Source organism: Platalea leucorodia, assembly GCF_965183815.1.
Source record: "Platalea leucorodia genome assembly, chromosome: 2".
Taxonomy (NCBI): Eukaryota; Metazoa; Chordata; class Aves; order Pelecaniformes; family Threskiornithidae; genus Platalea; species Platalea leucorodia.
The window spans coordinates 12,827,293-12,847,716 of record NC_138824.1 but is presented as its reverse complement, the minus strand read 5'-3'; the positions used below and the strand labels follow the sequence as shown (position 1 = coordinate 12,847,716).

The following is a 20,424-nucleotide window of genomic DNA, read 5'->3' as shown; positions in this document are numbered from 1 at the left end:
CTAACCTCCAGTTTTGGGGTTCCCCGCCTAAGGGCCAGCCCTGGCTGAGAGCAGCACACACACTCAGCGATTCGGCGCATGCTGTGAAGTTGCTATTACCAACAAAAAGAGCCCTGTGCTGAGCTCGCAGGTCTCTCCTCAAGCACCGGCACTCATAGGACCTCTCTATGTCACCCAGCCTCTGATTTTCCACATGGATGTAGCACAAACCACAGAGAACCAGAGCCCTCGGCGTGCTCCTGCTGCTGGCTGAGGCCCAATGAGGAGCTGCAGGCACTGTGCCCAAAATGCGATCTACAGACACCAAAGAAAGTGGTGTTTTCTTCTAAGAGGCCCACGGAGGACAGGTGGGCTGGCAGAGGTGTTCCCAAGCATGGCCACCACTGGGATTTCTGGTCTGGCTGGGCCCCAGCCTGGCACCCCCAAAACATCCCCATAGCTACAGCTGCCACAACCTGCTTTCACATTCCCCCCCCCACCTGGGGACTGAACACAATAAATCTAGCAGGTTTGTTCCCAAGGCCGCAGGGAAGAAGAGTGCTGGCAGCTCTGAAGAAGCTGCTTTGGCGGGGTAAGCCTCAGGCCAGGCTGCTCCCCAGTGACCAGCCACCAGCAGTGGTCACTGGTAGCCCCTTTGGGGAGGTGCCGTACCTCACAAGCCTCCACAGATTTTCCTCAGGAACGCACCTAGGGCGAGCAAAAATGCGATCACAGCTAAACCACCACACTCTAACGCTACTTGAGACCCGCCGGGTGAGGCGCGGGACGGCTCGAACCCGCCACCTCGGGCTCTCCAGCACCGCGCGCCAACCCGCGGACCCGGGCACACCACGTGACACACCTTCTACCCCGCCACGGCCCGCCAGCACTTCCGTAAACGTCTCGGCAGCTGAGTGACAGAGCGCGGCGGCCAATCGCGGCGCGCGGTGCGGCGGGGGGCGGTAGTCTCTGCTCAGCGGCTCCGGCGCCGGACCGCGGGAACGTTAACGGTAAAAGTAACGGCTGCTGCGCGAGCTGCTGAGGGGCGGGGGGAGGTGGGGGGCCTGTGTGTGCCATGGCCGCGGGGGCGGGCGGGATGGGCTCTGCTGGCCCGGGCCCGGGCCGCTTTGTAGGGTCGGGAGCGGGCCGCGACAGCGGGGCGCGGTTCGTCTCAGGGCGCCTCCGCCGCGTCGGGTCTTGCTGCGGGGCGGGCAGGTGGGGGTGGGCCCGGCGGCCTGTGTGGGGTGGGCCCTCCCCAGCTGAGGGCAGCGGCTGCGGACGCCGGGCTGCTCCTCAGTGAGGCCTGCTGATGATGATCCTGAACGAGCGATGTACGCTGAGGCAAGCTCTCTGCTTCAACTCTGGGCTTCCAGCGTTGGAGGGGATGATGGGATCTGTAGCTGCACTTCAGACGTGATTTTTCCAGTTCATTCACGCTGGATGTGGGCAGTTCTGCTCTTCTACAGTTTTTGAGTCAGGTATATCCCCTTCAGAAGTTCTTGTGCATGCTTAATTTTGTTTGGTGTTCATTTCTCTGTGTGTCTGTTAATAACAATATTGTTAAGTCACAAGCGTATGTAACAAAATATGCATGCCCTTGTACTTTTTTTTTTTTTAATGGCATAATGTAATAAGTGCTTTGTTTTACTGGTTTATATTTTGGTGTGTTGTCACAGCCTTCCAATGGAGATAAAAGCAGTTGTCAGAAGGTACGAAACAAGAAATAAGACAGCAGGAACAGAACTGTCATCCAAATCCCGAGTTGATTGGAGACGCACTAAAAGGGAGCTCATACTACTTGACAGCAACGATGAATCCTCATGTACCTCTGAGGAGGAAGAGCCTACCACATCAGAAGATGAAGTAGATGAAAAAGATGAAACTGTTGTGAAGAACAGCCTTTCAGATCAGGAAGAGAAAAGCCATGATGGGGAAGTAACAGATGGTGAAGATGAGTGCATTGTGCCTGGGAAGCGTAAAAGGTTGAACACCTCTGTCTTGTATGACAGTGATGAAAGCGAGGACAGCGATATACTTGTTAGAAAAGTTTTTGCTAAACGCCACTGTATAATGGATGAAGATGAGAGTTCTGATGAAACCTGCCTTACAGAGAATGTTTCTACTAATAGGAAACAGAAAGTGTTCGCAAAATTGAAAGAACTTGCAAGACAAAGAGCAACTCGGACATCCTGCAGCAGTGAAAATTGTGAGGTCTGGATTTTATCTTTGAAATTCAATCACAGAAAATACTGAATGTAGGGGAAGGCGAAGCCTAACAGATATAAATCAGTGGGGTTTTATTTATTTTGTGTTGGTTTTTATTCATGAGAAATCAGTAGTTCTGTCACATTTTAACAGTTGTCATATTAACTAGATAAAAATATTGACTGCTGAAAACCTTTATCTTGAGTTAAATTTTAATCACTGAGGATTTAAGAATTTCCTTTCATTTGCTCTTTCAGGAATTCTGATGACTAAGCAGCTTAGAACACAGGTATCTATCTTCTCTATGTAGTCAGAAAGGAAAAACTTCTTTATCGTTCCTTTTTTTCCGTAAAGAAGAGATGCATGAGAGGACTATCAAATTATTTTTATCAAGAAGCAAAATGCCTGCTGAAGTAACTTAGAGATCTGATGTTAGCTTATTTCCTACAAATAGACTGAAGAGAGGTACATGGAGATGGCTGATTTAAAGCTGAAAGTAATTATCACCTAGTACAGAATGATGTATTTTTTGGAAATATATTGTTTCTTGTTAATTGAACAGACGGTGTTATTAGAAGGTCAAAAATCTTATCCAGTATATGTAGTATTTCGTCAGTGCAAATACTGAAAATTCTTGTGTTTGAAATACTTTTTAAAATTTAATTAGGATTCTAATGGTGAAGCAGAAGAGGAACCACTCTGTTACTTGCCCCTCACACCAACAGAAGGTAGTGAAACAGACAGCGACAGCATGAAAGATTTTATAGTAGAGGAAGAAGAAGAAGATGATGATGACAACACAGAGCATGTGAAGAGTGAAAACCAGCCACAACAGAAGGAACTATATACATCAAATCGCGAGTTGCTGGAATACTATGTCCCACACTGTAAGATCAAAATTAGTGACAATTTTATATGTATAACTTGCTTATAGTGCTGTAATGAATATTAGTGGACTGTAAATACAAATACTATGCAACAGGATGTGATAGTTTAAAAGGAGATTCCTAAAAAGCTTCAATTTATTGTGGAAGTACTCTGATTTCTGTAGTAAACTTTTACAGTCTTTCTGTATCTCATTAAAGGGAGGGTATAATTTGGGGGGAAGGAAGGGAAACCCTATTGCACAGATTTTTTAACTTGGTCTGATTTAGGATGAAGCTACCTACCTATGATGCAGTCATTCCTGTGGAGACCTAAAAGCATCATACTCCATCTTGTCATATATGCTAACAGCAGCTATGTTACTTCTGGCCAAATTCTGTTCTGGAGAGTGATGTAAAATTCTTGTCATGAGTTTGGGGTTTTGGGGGCTTGGCATTTTTTTTATTTTAATGTATTTTTATTCCATGGCAGTGAGACTTGGGAGCACAGGTCTATAGGGGTTTCTGAACTCACTGGTCAATTTCAGCCGAACTGCACAGAGTGAGAAAAGTTTTCAAGTTGATCTTTTATGAAAACTGGTATCGGGATGGCGCAGAGAGATTTGAAACAGAACTTTATGCTAGTTCTCTTCTTACGTATTTTGTTGTTCAGAAGCAGGTATGTACTCACTGGACAGTCGGTGCTAGTGTAGATGGTCACAAGCATTTGTGATATTTCTTCCCCAGTAAAGACCTGAGCAGAATTGTGTGTATTTGAAAGAAAGTTAGCAAAAAGAAAAAACAAACAAACAGAAGAACCCCATAATCCTGGCCTTCTCTGGTTTGCATTATTTCCTGCTATTCATAGAACAAATTATCTTATTTTGGTGTTTGTAGCTCTTACTGTGGGCTATTCGTGCTGAAAGGACATGTGACTTGAGGATGCTAAAATTAATCCAGATCATTGGGGTGAGAAGCACTATTTAAAGGCAAGGTCTTAAGGGTGTGGATGTTGTACATTGAAATTATTTTTAAATCCATATTTAAATGACTTTAAAATTCTAAATTTACAATAATTGAAAAAAAAAAGAATTATTCTTACAGGACTTTTAATATTGCTTACATCTTTTTTTTTTTTTCTCTTTTTTTTTCTTTTTTTTTTTTTGGTAAATTCTGGTTATATTGCTTTCTTTCCAGTATCTCGCTGTGATCATTATGTACACTTCAAAAGAATAGTAAAGGCTTTCCTCATAAATGCAATTGATGACACTTTTCTGAGTTCATTATATGGTAAGTAAATTGCATTAAATAATGTAATAGTGCATTCAAAGTTATATGAAGACATTTATTCTAGGGAAAGATGGGTCTCCTGATTAGAGTATAGGACTGTGAGTCCTGAGATCTGTTCCTGGTTTTGCTGCTCTGTAACTTTGGAGGGGCGGAAATCTATGTGAAAAGGATAGAGTAATCTTGGAAAAATGTGTAGACTTAATTCTTTTAAGCCTAGAAGGCATTCTGAGATGTAGGGAAGTGTTTTTGTGTTACTGAACAGTAGTAACAGTTCCAGCGTGAAAGTGAAATTAATTTCAAAGTAGATATCTCATTGAAAACATTGCAAGGTCAGGTGATTTGTCAAAATGTTGTGTGCTTCATAGATTTTTCGGATGAATTTGATAGAGAAAAAATAATTTTAGTTATGGAGATTACTCCATATCTGATTTTTTTTTTCTTTTCCTTTTTAACAATTGTGCTTTCAGATAAAACAAATAAATTTCAGCTGCAGTCAGTACTTCTTGTCTTGTTCTTGCTGAGGAAGTGCTTTTTGGCATTTGGCCTAGCGGGGCTGAATGGCAACGTCACATGTAGTTTCCAAAGCGCTGTAAAGATGGGATTAATGAGAGGACTGTCAGTGTCAGGTTGTGTGTCTCTGTCAGCAAAGTGCCAAAGAGAGGAAGTTTTGGTGTTATCAGGAGCTAAGAGGGAATGGAGAAACTGAAGTAAAGGCTGGGTATTCTTGGAGCTAAGAATGTATTTCAGCTACCACTGCTAGTTCTTTCAGGTGTTAGTTTTGTTTTGTTTTACCAAGTGAAAACAAGCTTATGAAAAGTAATAAGTAAACTTTGCCAGTTTCATGTTGTAATAGCTTCCTTCTATTTCAAATTGTATCTGCTCTACAAAACTAACAACTTATTGCCAAGGTGCTGGAAGTAGATCAGCTATACGGGTGAGTTGGAGGTTGTATTCTGTCTTTCTGAAGAACATTGTATAGTATGAACATAGCCTACAGCATTACAAAGATGTATTTTTATAACACAGACTGGGTCTTTCTGAGTTAATGTAAGTGAATCTGTTAATTAGTTTGAATCAAGTATTAGAGTTCAGACTTGCTTTTTATTGTGAGGGATTTTTTTATGGTCTAGCACAGTCTCTTCAAGCTTTTATTATAGCTGACTTACTGAAAATGTGTGTGTAAAGCATATACAGAAAAACAATTAATTGTAATTGTGGTGGCTATAACAATAATGACAATTAATTGTTTTTATATAGAAAGCTAGATAGCCAGTGGTCCTTCTTGGTTCTGTTTCTTTTGCTTGAGTAAGTATTTGGAAGTACTTATGCTGCCTAACTTGAGGCATCTGACTGAGCTGCTGAAGTGTAAAGGTCAGTTTCTGTGTGTTCTTTGTAAGTGGCAGAGAGAGTTGTCAAAATTTCTGCTGTGAAGCAGCTCAGAGCAGTTTGTTTTCATGGAGTGCAACCTCCTCCCTTATACGTTATGAACAGCTTACATAAACTGGAGAAAAAGCAAGACCCTTCCCCCCACACCCCCCTTTTCCATTCTTTTAAATGGGATTGAGTGAATGGGTCTCCATTTGGGATGATAGCTTTTCACTTTAACCTTGGTTGTAGAGTTTATTCATGTACCTCTTGTGATACAGACTTCTAAAATAATTAAATGTATCAATTTATCAAAGATGCATAGATTGCTTTTATGGATAATAATAGAAAATGTATTCAGTAATAATTTTTAAAATAATTCATAGTTCTTAATATGCAGAATCATAGAATCATTAAGGTTGGAAAAGACCTCTGAGATCATCGAGTCCAACCGTTAACCTAACTGCCTGGTCCACCTCTAAACCATGTCCCTAAGCACCACATCCACAAGTTTTTTGAACGCTTCCAGGGACTGTGATTGCACCACTTCCCTGGGCAGCCTGTTCCAGTGCCTAACCACTCTCTCCATGAAGAAATTTTTCCTAATACCTAATCTAAACCTCCCCTGGCGCAGCTTGAGGCCGTTTCCTCTTGTCCTGTCGCTTGTTACTTGGGAGAAGAGACTGACGCCCACCTCACTACAACCTCCTTTCAGGTAGTTGGAGAGAGCAATAAGGTCTCCCCTCAGCCTGCTCTTCTCCAGCCTAAACAACCCCAGCTTCCTCAGCCGCTCCTCATAAGACTTGTGCTCCAGACCCTTCACCAAATTCATTGCCCTCCTCTGGACACGCTCCAGCACCTCAATGTCCTTCTTGTAAGTGAGGGGCCCAAAACTGAACACAGTACTCGAGGTGCGGCCTCACCAGTGCCGAGTACAGAAGCACAATGTCTTTGAAAATTTTATTTGAAGAAACTTGTACAACATAGGGTGGGCAGCAAATTAATAATGACTCTCACTCAACAGATGGAACAAGGCAAAAGAAGTATGCGCAAGATATGTTGCTCTCACTTCATTATTTGGATGACCGCTTCATTCAGCCTCGTCTTGAGAACTTAATCTCTAGAAGTCGCTGGAAAGATCGATACAAGGTATGTAGATTCTACTTTAAATAGTAAAGTGGGGTCTAAATCATATTATTACTGACAGATTTTTTTTTTTTTTAATCTGTAATTCTCAGTAAAGGTACAATGATCGCTATAATTATATATACGTTTTAAATAGAAAATCATTGTTCTTTACCTTATGTAACTTGTTTTGATACTTAGAAATATCAGAAGTATTTTATGTGTTTATAACCAGATATTCACGTAGCAGAACAGAATCTGTTCTCAGTTACCTGACTGCTTTTCCTGCTAACTTCAGCAGATGACTTTTTGAGGATTTTTTGTGACTCGCTAAGTGTTCTAACAAAATTTCTTCCTCCTCCCCAGAAAGGTAAACCAGTATGTTCATAATGAACCTTCTACTACTTAAAAAAGATGAAGTCAATATACGGTAGCCTAGTCATCGTATGCGAATTGCTGGAATAGTATTAGCAGGATAGGTGTGGTGATCTAATTATCACTGCAATAATGGAGTATGGCCAGTAGAGATATACAGTGTATTTATTTGAAGTAGACCAACTGATACAGTTGCACCCCCACCCCCACCAGGAAAGAAAAAAAAAAGATATGAGAGAAAAATTAAGTGCCAGGATGCAGGAGCCATTCGTTAGGTCTGAAGCCGAAAGAAAGAATTAATGAACTAGAACTGAGTGAAGTGTTGGAAAATGATTGAGAAGGTATATGTTCACAACTGAATGGTGAAAGACTTCAGATTTTAATTTCTTTGGTTTCTCTTGCACTAATTTTTTGTGAGTACAGAGTACTCGGCAGCCTATTTGAGGCACCTTTCAGTTTATGGAGATTCTTTAATGTTATTTGAAATCTGTTTTTCAGGAGCGTGTGGATTGTTACCCAGATGTTCGCATAATCTTGAAAAATCCAAAAAATGTGTCTTGTCAGGCCTGTGAATTGAATCGGTATTGTAAGTTTAATGTGCTGCTCTCTGGAAAGCTTTATAATAGTAGAACTTTGCAAGCAGATGACTTCATGTCAGATGACAAGCAGGTAACTTCAAACAACCACCCTATATAATTATTTTTGAGCTTTGTCTAGTGTTACAGAAAATAATACAAAGAACAGAAATCTTATCAACATATCTAATGTTTATAATGCTAGAGGCAAGAGTTAAGCTACTGTACTTCCATGTCTAAACCTTATTAATTTTTAAAATACGAGGACCATTTTGCAGTTCGGAGGACCATAGTCTTGGATTTAGCTAGGAATTATGAAGGAAGTTCCTGTGAAGCTTAAAAGGATGAATAGAGGCATTCGCCTCTGCCCCCCACCCCATCCTTTCTTATATCTTGGGAAAGAGGTAATGAAAAGTATCCTCAAATAAACCTAACTTTTATGAAGAAAATAAATCTTATGTTTTCTATGACCTTGGTTTGTGCCTGCATCACAGTGATCAGTGTGCCGTTTCCTCCCTACTTTTGCCACTTAATATTAGTACCTGATGCAGCACATGTACTTGCACTGCAGTAAGCGCTAGTAAGTATACCGAACCATGAGCTGGGCCTCATGACAAAAAAGATAAAGGGCTCTAAGTCATACGATAGGGTTTATTGATAACTCTTGCCTTCAAGTCAAAATTGATATTTGCCTCAATTTTTCCTCTGCTTCAAATCTCTACGGTCTGAGTCTCATCCAGGGCAAGAAGGAAACTCTAGGTACATGGCATCCTACACATCCTACTCAGCATGCTTGTCTTCTGTGGTGCATGGGGAGGCAGTCTGAAACTGTGCGTCGAAGAGGCTGACAGCACACATGAGGATTCACATACTAACCACAGTGCTAATACGAGCGCTCAATCAGTTATTTCTGAAGTAGTTTTTTGTTTTGTCAGAGAACATTTAATAGAAGATTGAAAATCCTAAAGCAGATGTGTATCTTAAAGAAAGGAAAACCAGTGGTAAAGAAATGACACAACTGAGCGATGCTCTGAACATGCCTGGCATTCCTGGTTTTCACCAAGTACCTGAGAAATACCATGACTTTTTTTTTATCTTGACTAGATCCTATCTCTGTATGCCAGGAGTCTGAGGCTTTAAACCAAAAATGATACTTGCCTCTGATTTACGTATATTCTAAACATCAGAATGCCTTTTCACTGAAATTAGATCACTTGAAAGCCCTTTACCTTTGTGTGTGCCTATAAGGCTCTTAAGAATTTCCCAGCAGAAATCTTGCATCGATTAGTTTTCAGAAACATTATAGAAGTAACTTTCTGTGTAATGGACAAGCATCTCCATTGAATGATGGTGTTTTCTATTTTCTTGCAAGTAAGGATTGTTCTACATTGGGTCACTAGGCTTGCTAATTCTGTGCCTACTATGCCTCTAGCATATGGAGTGTTCATGTGCACTCCAACAGTTCTTGTTTGCTCTAGGTCAGAACGTTGAGTGAAACAGTGCCACTGTCATTCTGACAGTCCAAGTGCAGCCTAGTCAGAATTTACTGCTTTGTTCTTCAGATTTTTTCACATCTGCTATTTCCCATGTAGCTATTCACTCAGGACACAATATCTTGACATCTCAGTTGCATTGACGCTTGAATTGCTGATCTCCTCTTGAAAAGGCTTGTTCCTAACTACTTCAATACTTTTTATTAGAGCCTTTTTCTCATTACTGCATTATCAGAACTAGTTGTCCAAACTAGAAAACATTTCCATTTAGGTAGTCTTGGATCTTTTTCTCACTAAATTGTCTCTACTAGCACATTTTGGATTAAATTATATTTTTGGAATGAAACGCATCTTTCATGTTGTTACATGATGTTGCACTAGGCAGTCATTTTAGGTGACCTGAGCAGTCAATTTTGTTATATTGCACAGCTGAGACTTTTGAAGACCTTGACTCTTAAGGACCTGGGTGATCCTAATATTTAGGGATCTTCCCTTCAAATTTACAGCTACCAGTAATTGTTATGATTAGGTATGCATGTGGCCTTCTTAAGTAATGTAATTCATGACCTCTTATGATAAAGCACACTATTTGTCAAGAATAGAATATTGCCACAGTTGTGTACCAAGCTGATATCCAAGTTCTGCCTTTCTTCCCTTTCAGGAGGCGTATATATTCCTTTTCTTTGTGAGTGTAAAAGAATTTTTGAATACAGCTGAAGTTCCTCACAGTATTTGCTGAAAAGAAAAAAGAGTCAGAACAAGCTGTATTTACAATATATTTTGAAATGTGGTATAATAGGATTTCTTATATAAAAATAAAGTGAAGGCCTCATCAGACTGGAAGTACATGTTACTGAAGCTCAAGCCTATATTGTTTGGATCTTCGCAAATATTCTTGGAGATTTGAGGGGTGTCAGTGTGATTATCATTATGTCATCATATTGGACTCTGCATGTAATGCAGAATCTAGGAAAATCTGTGCCACAGTTTTTCTTAAATAGATTACGGACCCTTCTGAGCAGCAGTTGTTAATACTCTGTTTTGATAAGTCTGTCTGTGCATGATAGTTAAGAGAGCTAGGCTTTCCCAGCAAGGCTTTTCCCCTTGTTTATTGCAGGAAAGCAGTTAAGTCCTCGGCAATCGTACTAGCACTGATACTGCAGTCCATCTTACAGTCATTATTCTTCCTTACATGCGCATCTCTAAATGGAGATCACTAATTTAAAAATTTTCAGTTTTTCATGGGAAGTGTGTGCCTTACCTAACCAGAAAGAATAGGTGAACTAGCACAAGAATTTAATCTTTACTCAACTTCCAACTTCACTGTGGAAATAACAGTAGCAGTTCCCTCACTGCTGTCCAAACATTGTCCTACATAAAGCATTGGCTATTTTTCACTTTGGAAAAAACTTGAAATATCCTACTGAATATTGAACTAGCTTGCTAGTTCATTTTTGTCTTCTTCAGTTTAACAGTAGAAAATGAGAGCTTTTTTCACCCTGTGTACCCCAGCATCTGGTGAGATACCTGCCATGTGCATGCTCAGTATAGCTCAGGGGCTGTGGAACAGACCCAGGAGAGAGAGAGTTACTGAGCACTTTCCAGTAATTTTTGATAGCGCCTTTGTAACGCAACATTCGTGTTCTTATGGTGACCTGTAATTTAGACTGCTGAAGGTACTGTTCTCAAGTAGTCTTTGAAGTTCTGCTGGCAATGCGTTGATCAACTTGTCCTGCCAATTGAGAAAAAAGGAGAAAAAAAAAAAAAAAGAGGCACACAGAGCTACATAAAACTGGCACTTCAAGAACTTAATTGACTGAAAGAGAAGGCAGTTCAGCACTGGCAGATCAGATTGAATGGAAACACGTAGTTGGACTATTTTCTAAAGTTTTATTTGAAAATACCCGAGAATAGTAGATGTGGAGAGAACAAAACCAGATCTCCAACCCTCCTCTTCTGCATAAAACTTTCCTTTTCGGTTGTCTCTGAAGTATTCTGCTTTGCCAGTAGAAAGAGAAGAGAAACAGCTGTTCCAGTTTTGCTTAGGCTTGCAGTGATTGTTCTGTCTGGAGCTGCCAATTCTCATTCCTTCACAGTCAGGAAGAATCGAACAGTTTAAGGTATAGGTGTCCCCCACACTTCTTTGCTCCTGTGTCACCTGGGTTATAAACTGTTTTCTACTGTCAGTCTTGGTGTTCTACTTCTGTTTATAATCACGCTTAAAGGACATGGATTCAGTCACTACATGGTGTGCTATTGTCAGGCTATGCTCCTGCATTCCATACAAAGTGATTTAACACAACTTTGGCTGATGTGGCCAGCTTGAGTAGATAAGTTAAGCATTAGGACAGAGTCACTGAGAACTGCAAGAGGAAAAAATTAGAATGAACGCAGTACTGAGATTCTTTCCAAAGCTGCATTCTGAAATAGCATTGTATTTTTAGACAATCTTTCTTGCTTTAAAAACGCAATACATAATTACGTTATACAATATTTAGCTATTTGCCTTTGTAATTTCTCCAATGTAGAAATCCTTTACACCTCGCACATAAATGAACTATGAAACTCGTTGCCACAAGATACTTTGGAAGAGAAAAGTGTTAGTGGGTCCCAAAAGGGATTAGACAGGTTCTCGGGGAAGCTTCTTCCACACTATGGAACATGATAGCTGGGATGATACAGACTGTCTGATCTGTTGACTGCTAGAAGCTGTATGGTAATGTTATGATCATTCTCGTGTTTGTCCTGCATCTTATACGAACTTCCTAAATATCTCCTGCTAGCTGTTGTCGCAGGGGAAGAACTAGGCCATCAGTTTGATGCAAGATGGTATCTTCTATTTTACATCACATGGTGTTCCAGATGCCGCACCTCATTGCTTGGGATACTTGGAAACTTATGAAATGCTCTATGAAACACTGCAGCTCAGTTCTTGATTGTTTCAGTATTTGAAATGGTACTTCTGGAAATTTGAGTGAATCAAGGGTATGCATTGGTTGGTAGGTCTTGCACTTCAGAAGCACCTATCGCACCAAACACAAGCCTTAGCTTTTCAGTTCTGGGGAGAGTAGAAAATGGAACTGCATATAGGTACCTGTACATGATCAGTAGAGAATTACAATATAGTAATAGGATTTTTTTAATCTCAAGATGGTTAAAATTTCAGTTAATAACTATCTGCTGTAGGTCAGATCAAAAGTTCTTTTAAGTGAGTGTGCCTCTTTCGACTTCAGTGATATTGCACCTGCTTACATCAGTTGAGCTGCTGGTTAATATGTTTAAGAAATTTGGTATATTCTTATATTTAAGAAAATACATAAATAATATGTGTAAATATAAATTTAGTTTATATAGTCTTTATAAATATAAATATGCTTTTCTGTTACTATCATTGTCAGTAGATACTGCTAGTGCTAGGTTGTACAAGTAGGTCAGGTGTTTTGGGGAGCTGCTCACAGAGGCAAACATTTGGTCATGCATTTGGAAAAGCTTCCTGAAAATGCGGGTTGTAAGCATTATTAAAACTTAACCTTCCCATAATTTAAAAGAGTATTCAGATTATTACCAATGGCAGCAATAAAGGCTATCATTGTTTTGGCTCAGAAGAGATCATTTTGCAATATATAACATGGTTGTTTTTTGATATATGTGCGTGTGATCTGAAATAGCAACATAATTGCAGCTTGCATTACTGATGCAAAGAACTTTAACCTTTAGCCATTTACCTGCTTGTTATTCGCAAAGGTGTGATTAAACATCAATCCAAAACAATGCTGCCCTTGAAGGATAAGCTGATGGGGTCTTTTTTCAGTAAAACTAAATCAGTTTCTCCTGTATGTGTCAGGAGCTGAATTTCTTTATACATGTATTAAGTATGTTGCTTTTGAGTGTAGAAAACTTGACCTCCAAAAACCCAGCCAGATGTAGATTTCTTACCTGGTAGGCTTTGTCTCTGTGGGTTAGAGTGGTAATCGGTGCACCTGTGGGTCATTTACAGGGGATAGCTTCCTTTTCTGATTTGCCATTGTATGTACTTGAACTACTTCTCTTGTAGAAAAGGAACAAAACTTACTCTTGTGAAATGCAGGATGTCCTTATATGCAGATGAACTTTGCCTCTTTCTCCCTCCCCACACCTCCAGTTTCACATATTCTTAGTGAAGATTTAGGATTGCCAAAGATTTTTGTAACCAATATATTATTCAGTATTTTCAGGTAAACACCTTCACTGCTTAACATCTTTGTATAAAATCTGAGTTCAAGATACGTGCAAATACTTGCCTGTATTTAATGCTAGCGCTGATAGATGATAATGAATCTACTCTAATCCATGCTCTGATTATGTATTTATATGCATATTTACCCTTTGTTTATCTATAAATACTGCTGTAAAGAAAATTGTTAAATAAGACAGTTCTGTCTTTTCTGCATGGAAATTGTAGAAGTAACACTGGTAATAACTGGGAGATGCAGTGGCTTTGATTTCTACAGCATTGTGGCCTGGCTATACCTCCCAGACAGTACATTTTATTTTTATGAAATCCAATCTCTGTCTATATTTATTAAATATATGTTTCTAGGCATGTGTCTATTTGTATTTGTATGTATTTCTTGAAGAAATATTGAATATTATTCAGTCTACAAAATGCTAGAGCTGGTATTTCATGTATTTCATGTCCCTAGGAAGTACTACATATGAAGCAAAAGTAATCAAATAATTTCTCTTCCTCTCCTTTCACAATATGATGGTTGTCTAAAGCGTTAGTGATTTTGTAACAGAGTTCCACCAGGAGATAGGAAAGACAGTGCCAATTATGCACATGGTTGTGTTTGCAAGAAAACAGTACTGATAAGCTGCCAATGCATAGACTTGCTGGCTGCCTGCTTGCTCAAAAATTGTTCTGCTGTGGCTGTGAAAACTACACGGTTTTGCACTGATTTTATGCATGTAGTGTCATTCTGTTTATTTCATTATTCAAAAAATCTTCCTAGACTGACTTAGCCATTCTCTATATTGTGAAGATAATCACAGTTCTATCAGAGAGAATGATTTGTTCACTTTGGCCTAGGTTTTGAAGGTTGGCACGGTGTGTGCAAATCGTACAAGAGTTTACCATAATTTGAAGCACTTCAAATACAAGTTGTATGTGGATTGCAGCTCCCTTACTGAGCTGGATGGCGTTGAGGATGAACCAGTCAAAGACACAGTCGAGCGGCTTTTCAGCCAGTTGGAAGACACTGGGTGGATTCAGAAGGTACAACTGAGTTATTTGATGTATCCTTTTCCAAGTAGATAAAAGTAAGCTGAGGTAAAATGTCTGATTTAATTGGTCAGTTCTGAATTACTGGGCTTCAGTAATATAACTCAGCTTAACCATTCATCCACTTCTGCTGACCCAGTCTCTCAAACAGTGGTACGCTGCTGTGTTCACATAGAGTTCGTGTCAACTTTTGACATTAAGCTTTTTGACAGCTGCACGATCTCTGGGCTGTGGTGGGCAGGCTCCTCTTTCATTTGAAAGCAGCAACACAACAAACTCAAGCTGTAACTTAGAAAGATTGGAAACACGTACGTGAGGCACAGCGAGAATATTTTACTCTTCTGTTTATGCTGAAGTACTGTGAAGTATTCAGAAACACTTTATGAACTATTCTAAGGCAACTTGTAGTACAATTGCATTTAGCAAGCTTTGAGATGTCATTGCTTCTGAATTGTTATTGGCGTGCTCGTTAATGTATTGAAGAAAAAGAAAAAACAGTCTTGTAATTCAGTTATTAAACATTGATAAAACAATACAGGTTTTATTTTATTTGCAGAGATATGATGATCTTGAAGACTACATGAATGATGCAGACAGCTTCCAAGAAGAGAAAATGGATTAAGTGGTCATATAGCTCTTTGAAAGACATCTTGTAAAAATTTGAATGGCCTGCTTTATCTGCATGCACTTTATCTCTGCTTGGTCTTCAAGATTCTTTTTAGGCTGTGGTATACTTAAATCCATATGCCTTTAAACTACTGTTTGAGAATGTGCTGTATCTTTTTTTCTCATCTCTGTCAATAATAACCCAAAGTTTTACCGAATGAGTCCTTCCAGTCTTACTGCATAGGTCTCTAATTTTCCTTCTGTTCTTAAAAATAACATCTCAATATCTGTTTCCTTGTGAAATAAAACTTCCACCTATTTATACTGAGCTGCATCGTCGTGAAAGTAGGAGATGCTGAGACCTTTTGAAGTAGGTATATTTGGAAAGGTAAGGCTATGTTACACAAGTGTGTATGACTTGCATCTGACCTTCCTTGTTACTTGTTATGTGCAAGTCCAACCATTTAGAATGATAGTTACAATAAACAGGACCCAAATGCAAAGGTCTATTTCCCCTCTGAGGAATTGGTATAGACTGTTGCAAGGCAACAGAGGAAATATTCTGCAGTTCTGACTACATTTGCAGCACAGTAGTTGTTCCTCTCTTTAGAGAGTAGGTGATGAGTCACATTATAGGCGTCATACAGACTGAGTCTGGCTTAGCCATCTAAATGAACACTTGGGCCCACAGTGCTGTCTCTGATAAGCAGCTGGGGCAATTTACTGAGATTTTAAGCATCAAATTATGCTGTGCAAACATAATGGCAACAACTTGCAGTAACTGAAAATTTAAGAGAATGGATTAATGTGGCCATGGAAGATAAGCAAGGAATTCTTCCAGTGTAACTTAACAGAAAGTAGGAGTTACTCAGAATGCATGGCTTACCTGAACTGCATGAAGCCCAAATCAAAGTTCTTTGGGGCGAGGGGAGTAGATTTTTGAGGAGTTGGGAAGGGTTAAGTACTGTGTTGTCCAGTCTGAAAAATCAGACTGTCAATGAGCTGTCAATGTGTGCTTGCAGCCCAGAAAGCCAACCGTATCCTGGGCTGCATCAAAAGCAGCGTGGCCAGCAGGGCGAGGGAGGTGATTCTGCCCCTCCGCTCTGGTGAGACCCCACCTGGAGCCCTGCATCCAGCTCTGGGATCCTCAGCACAGGAGAATGTGGACCTGTTGGAGCGGGTCCAGAGGAGGCCACAAAAAAGGTTCAGAGGGCTGGAGCACCTCTCCTGTGAGGAAAGGCTGAGAGTCGGGGTTGTTCAGCCTGGGGAAGAGAAGGCTCCAAGGAGACCTTGTAGCAGCCTTCTAGTACTTAAAGGGGCCTTATAAGAAAGATGGGGACAGACTTTTTAGCAGGGTCTGTAGTGACAGGGCAAGTGGCAACAGTTTTAGACTGAAAGAGGGTAGGTATAGATGGACATAAGGAAGAAATTTTTTCTGATGAGGGTGGTGAGAGGCTGAAACAGATTGCCCAGAGAAGTTGTGGATGCTCCCTTCCTGGAAGTGTTCAGAGTCAGGCTGGACAGGGCTTTCAGCAACCTGATCTAGTGGAACATGTCCCTGGCCATGATGATCTTTAAAGGTCCCTTCCAACCCAAACCATTCTATGATTCTGTCCCTGTACTTTGTGCTGCATATAAAATTAATTAGATGTAGCCTAAGATAAGAAGTAGGGCATAGGGTTCTGAATCCAGTTAGGAACTGTTCCTACATCCTGCTGTATGCACATCTCTTTTATTAGTCTTTTGTGGCTGGGCAACCTAGTGAAAGTGAAGATGATGTTAACACTCTAGATTCTTTTAACACGTTGCTTTCGCAGAAGCAAAACTAATGAAACCCAGTTTCTGGTGGATTTGTCCATAAGAAATCCCCGCATTCATTATGCCACGCTACTGGTGAGGGGTATGCTGATTGGCTAGGCAAGGGCTGCCAGGCGTATCGCTTAGTGGTGAACATCTGCTGGCTTTTTACCGTAGGAACTGTACCTTATGTTTGTCATTCAGTACCCTTTTTCCAGTGTTCATTGTAAGAAATGAACTGCTTTTATATTTTGAGGGGTTGAAATTCAGCAATGGTTTATATGCTATTAGAGTGAGCTAATATCATCAGTTCTCCCAGGTACCACATGCAGGTACAAGATTTACAAACCAAGATGAAAAATCCCAGTAAACAGATTGAGACTTACTCTCAAGTAAACTTATGCTGAAGATATTATTTCCATACCTTAACTGCGAGATAGATATGTAAATATTCTGAGATTTGATATATCTTATAGCTATCTCCCTGGTTACCAAAGCTGAAGGAAATCTTCTCTGTTCTTTTTCCTTCATCCCTGTTCTTCTGGGAATATTGGTGGGAACACACCCATCAACTTAAAAGTACTCAGGAATCCGTCTCAAATATATCCCTTTTAGGAAAAGTAATGCCCCTTGATGCTCCACTTCTTTCTGTTAACAAAATCTCTGTACACTTTTGTTGGCCTCTCTAGAATAATAACATTTATGTTTGGTGTAACTTTATTCTTACAACAGAAATCCATTCTGAAATAAATGAGTTTGGAATCACATAATGGAGTATGCCCTCTCAGAGCCTTCCTGACTGGTCTTAATCTCTGCTACCTTCTGAATTTTCTGAAAACTCAAGCCTGTATAATTTTTATTTCAATATTTTGCTATCAAAATGAGTGGTCTATTTCTCATTTTGCCACATTAAACTGTTTGCTACCAACTTAAAAAATAAGTTTGGGAAATTTCGGCTTGCTGATTACTGATAATATTTCAAGAATACATACATTTTGATTGAAAATGAAAATTGGCAAATTGTTGCAGTGATCAGTTCTACTCTTTTTTTGATATCTGCCACATTCCAGATCATGTTTCTCACCTCCTCTTCGTTCACCTAAAAGGCGTGAGCTATCTACTTCTTTCTTGTTCCTGCAGGCATTTTTTTCCAGATCTATGTATTTCTGTCTCTAACAGGGACACAAAAGTATCCTGTCAGAGCTTCTTGGAAGGAAGCGCCTCCATAGGTTTACTCATCTGGTCTGTGACATCACCAGTTGCACCAAGAAAATGCCTAGAATTGACATCACTGCCTTCTGTTTCAGTAGGAAACTGATTTGGTTTGGCTTGGCAGGGGCTGACATAATGTTTGTGTGTGTGGAGTCTCTCTTAAACTTTGATATTCCCCTCACTGAGACTGGAGGGAGTCATAATATTTCTGTGGCTGTTGTTTTACCTGGAGAGTTTCTACACAGCAGAGAATGTGCGGTATCATTACCTCATGTTTACATTTGTCTTCACCACAGGAAATGAAAAGATTGTTTAGAAGACCCATATATGTAAAAATTGAGATCAAATATTCCAGGACGGGCTGTAAATGCTAGTACTTGTGCAGGACGAAGTACAAAGAGGACTCTTCCCCCCTGAGACTTCCTATGCATAGAAATACTCAATTTTTCTAGCAGAAAAATTCTGTGCAAATATCTAATGATGGGAGAAGTCAGAAATGTGACCAGTCTTTCATACTTCCTTTTCCACATTAGGGAATTTGAGTGGAGTTAGGGGGTGAGAGAATATAATGTTTGTTCTGATAGGACATTTTTAATTGTCTTTAGTGTTAATTTGTGAAGTGGTAGCTCTAATTAAGATAAAGTACCTGTCTTCATGGAACAATGAAGAGAGCTCAGTATGTGGTTAGAATTGGCGTGGGTGATTAATGATCATCCTTGGAAATTACTTTAGTTTCTGTAATATTTCGATAATCTGCTCTAGTTTAAGTTCTGTAACTGGAGACTGATAAAGATAAAGCTCACACAAGGTATTGATGCACAGGATCGGGCTTCCTAACATGATGTACTTTGGGGAGAAAAGGCCCTTTTCAGTCTATATTCTATATCCAGTTCTTGCAGTGAAGTATGAAAAGAAGCGATTTTTCTCCCCTCAGTGTCCCTCAGTTTTTGGAAAGAAAGTCATTTGTGGATCAAACGGGATGGTAAACTTCTTTGCTAATAGCAGAGAGCTGTTACTGTCGTTTTTTTCGACACTGAAGGCTTCTCCTGTTTCCAGAAAGCAGCTATTTCTAGCAGTTCAGCAGGCAATTACAGGCAATTCCCATGCTTAACTCCTCTAGTTTACTTTTATTTGGATAAATAAAGACTTGTAGTTTTATCCTTCTTTAAGTCTGTCTGGATAAACAGAGTGGGTGTGTTGGATAAACACATGTAAATACAATACCACTCCAAGAGAAATATCCTGCACACACAAAATAGACTTTATAAAGTTGACTTTCTGATTCTGCTTTAAGAAATAAGAAATAACAACTTCTAATCTGAACTTAGAGGTGAGACAAAAGAATGTAAAAAAGTATGATCTACTAGCAAGGAATAATATGAAAAATACGTGACATGGTATTGAAAGAACCTGATAACAACCCCCTCGGTGGCTCCGCTTCCCTGAATAGTTTGTGTGAATTTTGGTCTTTTTCTAGGTAATAAAAGTGATGGCGTGGGGTTGTTTTGTTTTGGTCTTTTTTTTTCCCTGTTGTTTATTAAATAAAATGTAGACACAGTTTCTTTAGATTGCTCTGGGGATTATATTCTTAATTAAAACACTGGTGTGTGTTCAAGATGGCTTATTTTACAGTTTAAACAGAGCGATAATTGCACGCACCTTGCGCCCAACATTTAAGGACAAGAAAACCGACTCGGGTGCAGTCAGACTCCCTGCTCCAGGGTTACACAACCCTGCTCCGGGGTTACACAATTTACCAGGTGAGCGGCACGGGACGTGAGCGGCACGGGACGTGAGCCTGCCTAGCGGGGAATACCCCAGGAAACACACGTATGTATAACCGTCACCGTTCAAAATGGCTAAGAACCCCTCGCTGAAAAGCAAATAATGGGAACGGCTGAAAATTCAAAGCTCTAGTTTGCAAACTCCTCCACAAGATTGATACTAAGCATGTGCCATTCCGGTGGAGTTAATATAACTTTGAAGTAATTTGATACATGATTTCTAAACACAGATGAACGAGGTATGCGCCTGGATTTAAGCATGTACTCGAGTTTTTAAGCGACATAGGATCAGTACAGTCTTTTTGTTCCATTTTTGGAAAGTTATTAGCACAATGGGACGTCTATGGTGAGAATTCCTGGCTGTGAACCCAGCACAAGTAAGTGCTTTGCTGATCTGGAAGGGGCTGCCGGCTCCGGGAACTCAGAGATCCGACAGCAGGAGTGAATTCACACAGAAAAAATGCTCAAGCATGACAGCTCATATGAGATTGCAAT

The 20,424-nt window shown here is 40.0% G+C and overlaps 1 protein-coding gene across 3 annotated transcripts; it reads left to right on the top strand.

Annotated features, from left to right (window-relative positions):
• The first annotated feature begins 908 nt into the window (after window positions 1-908).
• On the top strand, window positions 909-18,556 carry CCDC82 (coiled-coil domain containing 82). Of its 3 annotated transcripts, XM_082303712.1 has the most exons (9): window positions 938-989; window positions 1,353-1,457; window positions 1,656-2,190; window positions 2,852-3,071; window positions 4,245-4,337; window positions 6,727-6,851; window positions 7,701-7,871; window positions 14,339-14,524; window positions 15,087-18,556. In XM_082303712.1, the coding sequence occupies exons 3-9, from the start codon at window positions 1,663-1,665 to the stop codon at window positions 15,150-15,152; spliced, it is 1,389 nt and encodes a 462-aa protein (XP_082159838.1). In that variant the 5' UTR covers window positions 938-989; window positions 1,353-1,457; window positions 1,656-1,662; the 3' UTR covers window positions 15,153-18,556. The 3 variants fall into 3 exon arrangements, with proteins under 3 accessions (XP_082159837.1, XP_082159838.1, XP_082159839.1); XM_082303711.1 differs by lacking the exon at window positions 1,353-1,457 and having other exon boundaries at window positions 909-989; XM_082303713.1 differs by lacking the exon at window positions 938-989 and having other exon boundaries at window positions 1,252-1,457.
• Window positions 18,557-20,424: the final 1,868 nt, after the last annotated feature.

Bases quoted from the DNA above. Each gene is read 5' to 3' on its own strand.
- CCDC82 (XM_082303711.1), top strand. From the start codon at position 1,663: ATGGAGATAAAAGCAGTTGTCAGAAGGTACGAAACAAGAAATAAGACA. The intron at 4,338-6,726 runs GTAAGTAAATTG...CTCACTCAACAG, and splicing joins TTTTCTGAGTTCATTATATG to ATGGAACAAGGCAAAAGAAG. The intron at 14,525-15,086 runs GTACAACTGAGT...TTTTATTTGCAG, and splicing joins ACACTGGGTGGATTCAGAAG to AGATATGATGATCTTGAAGA.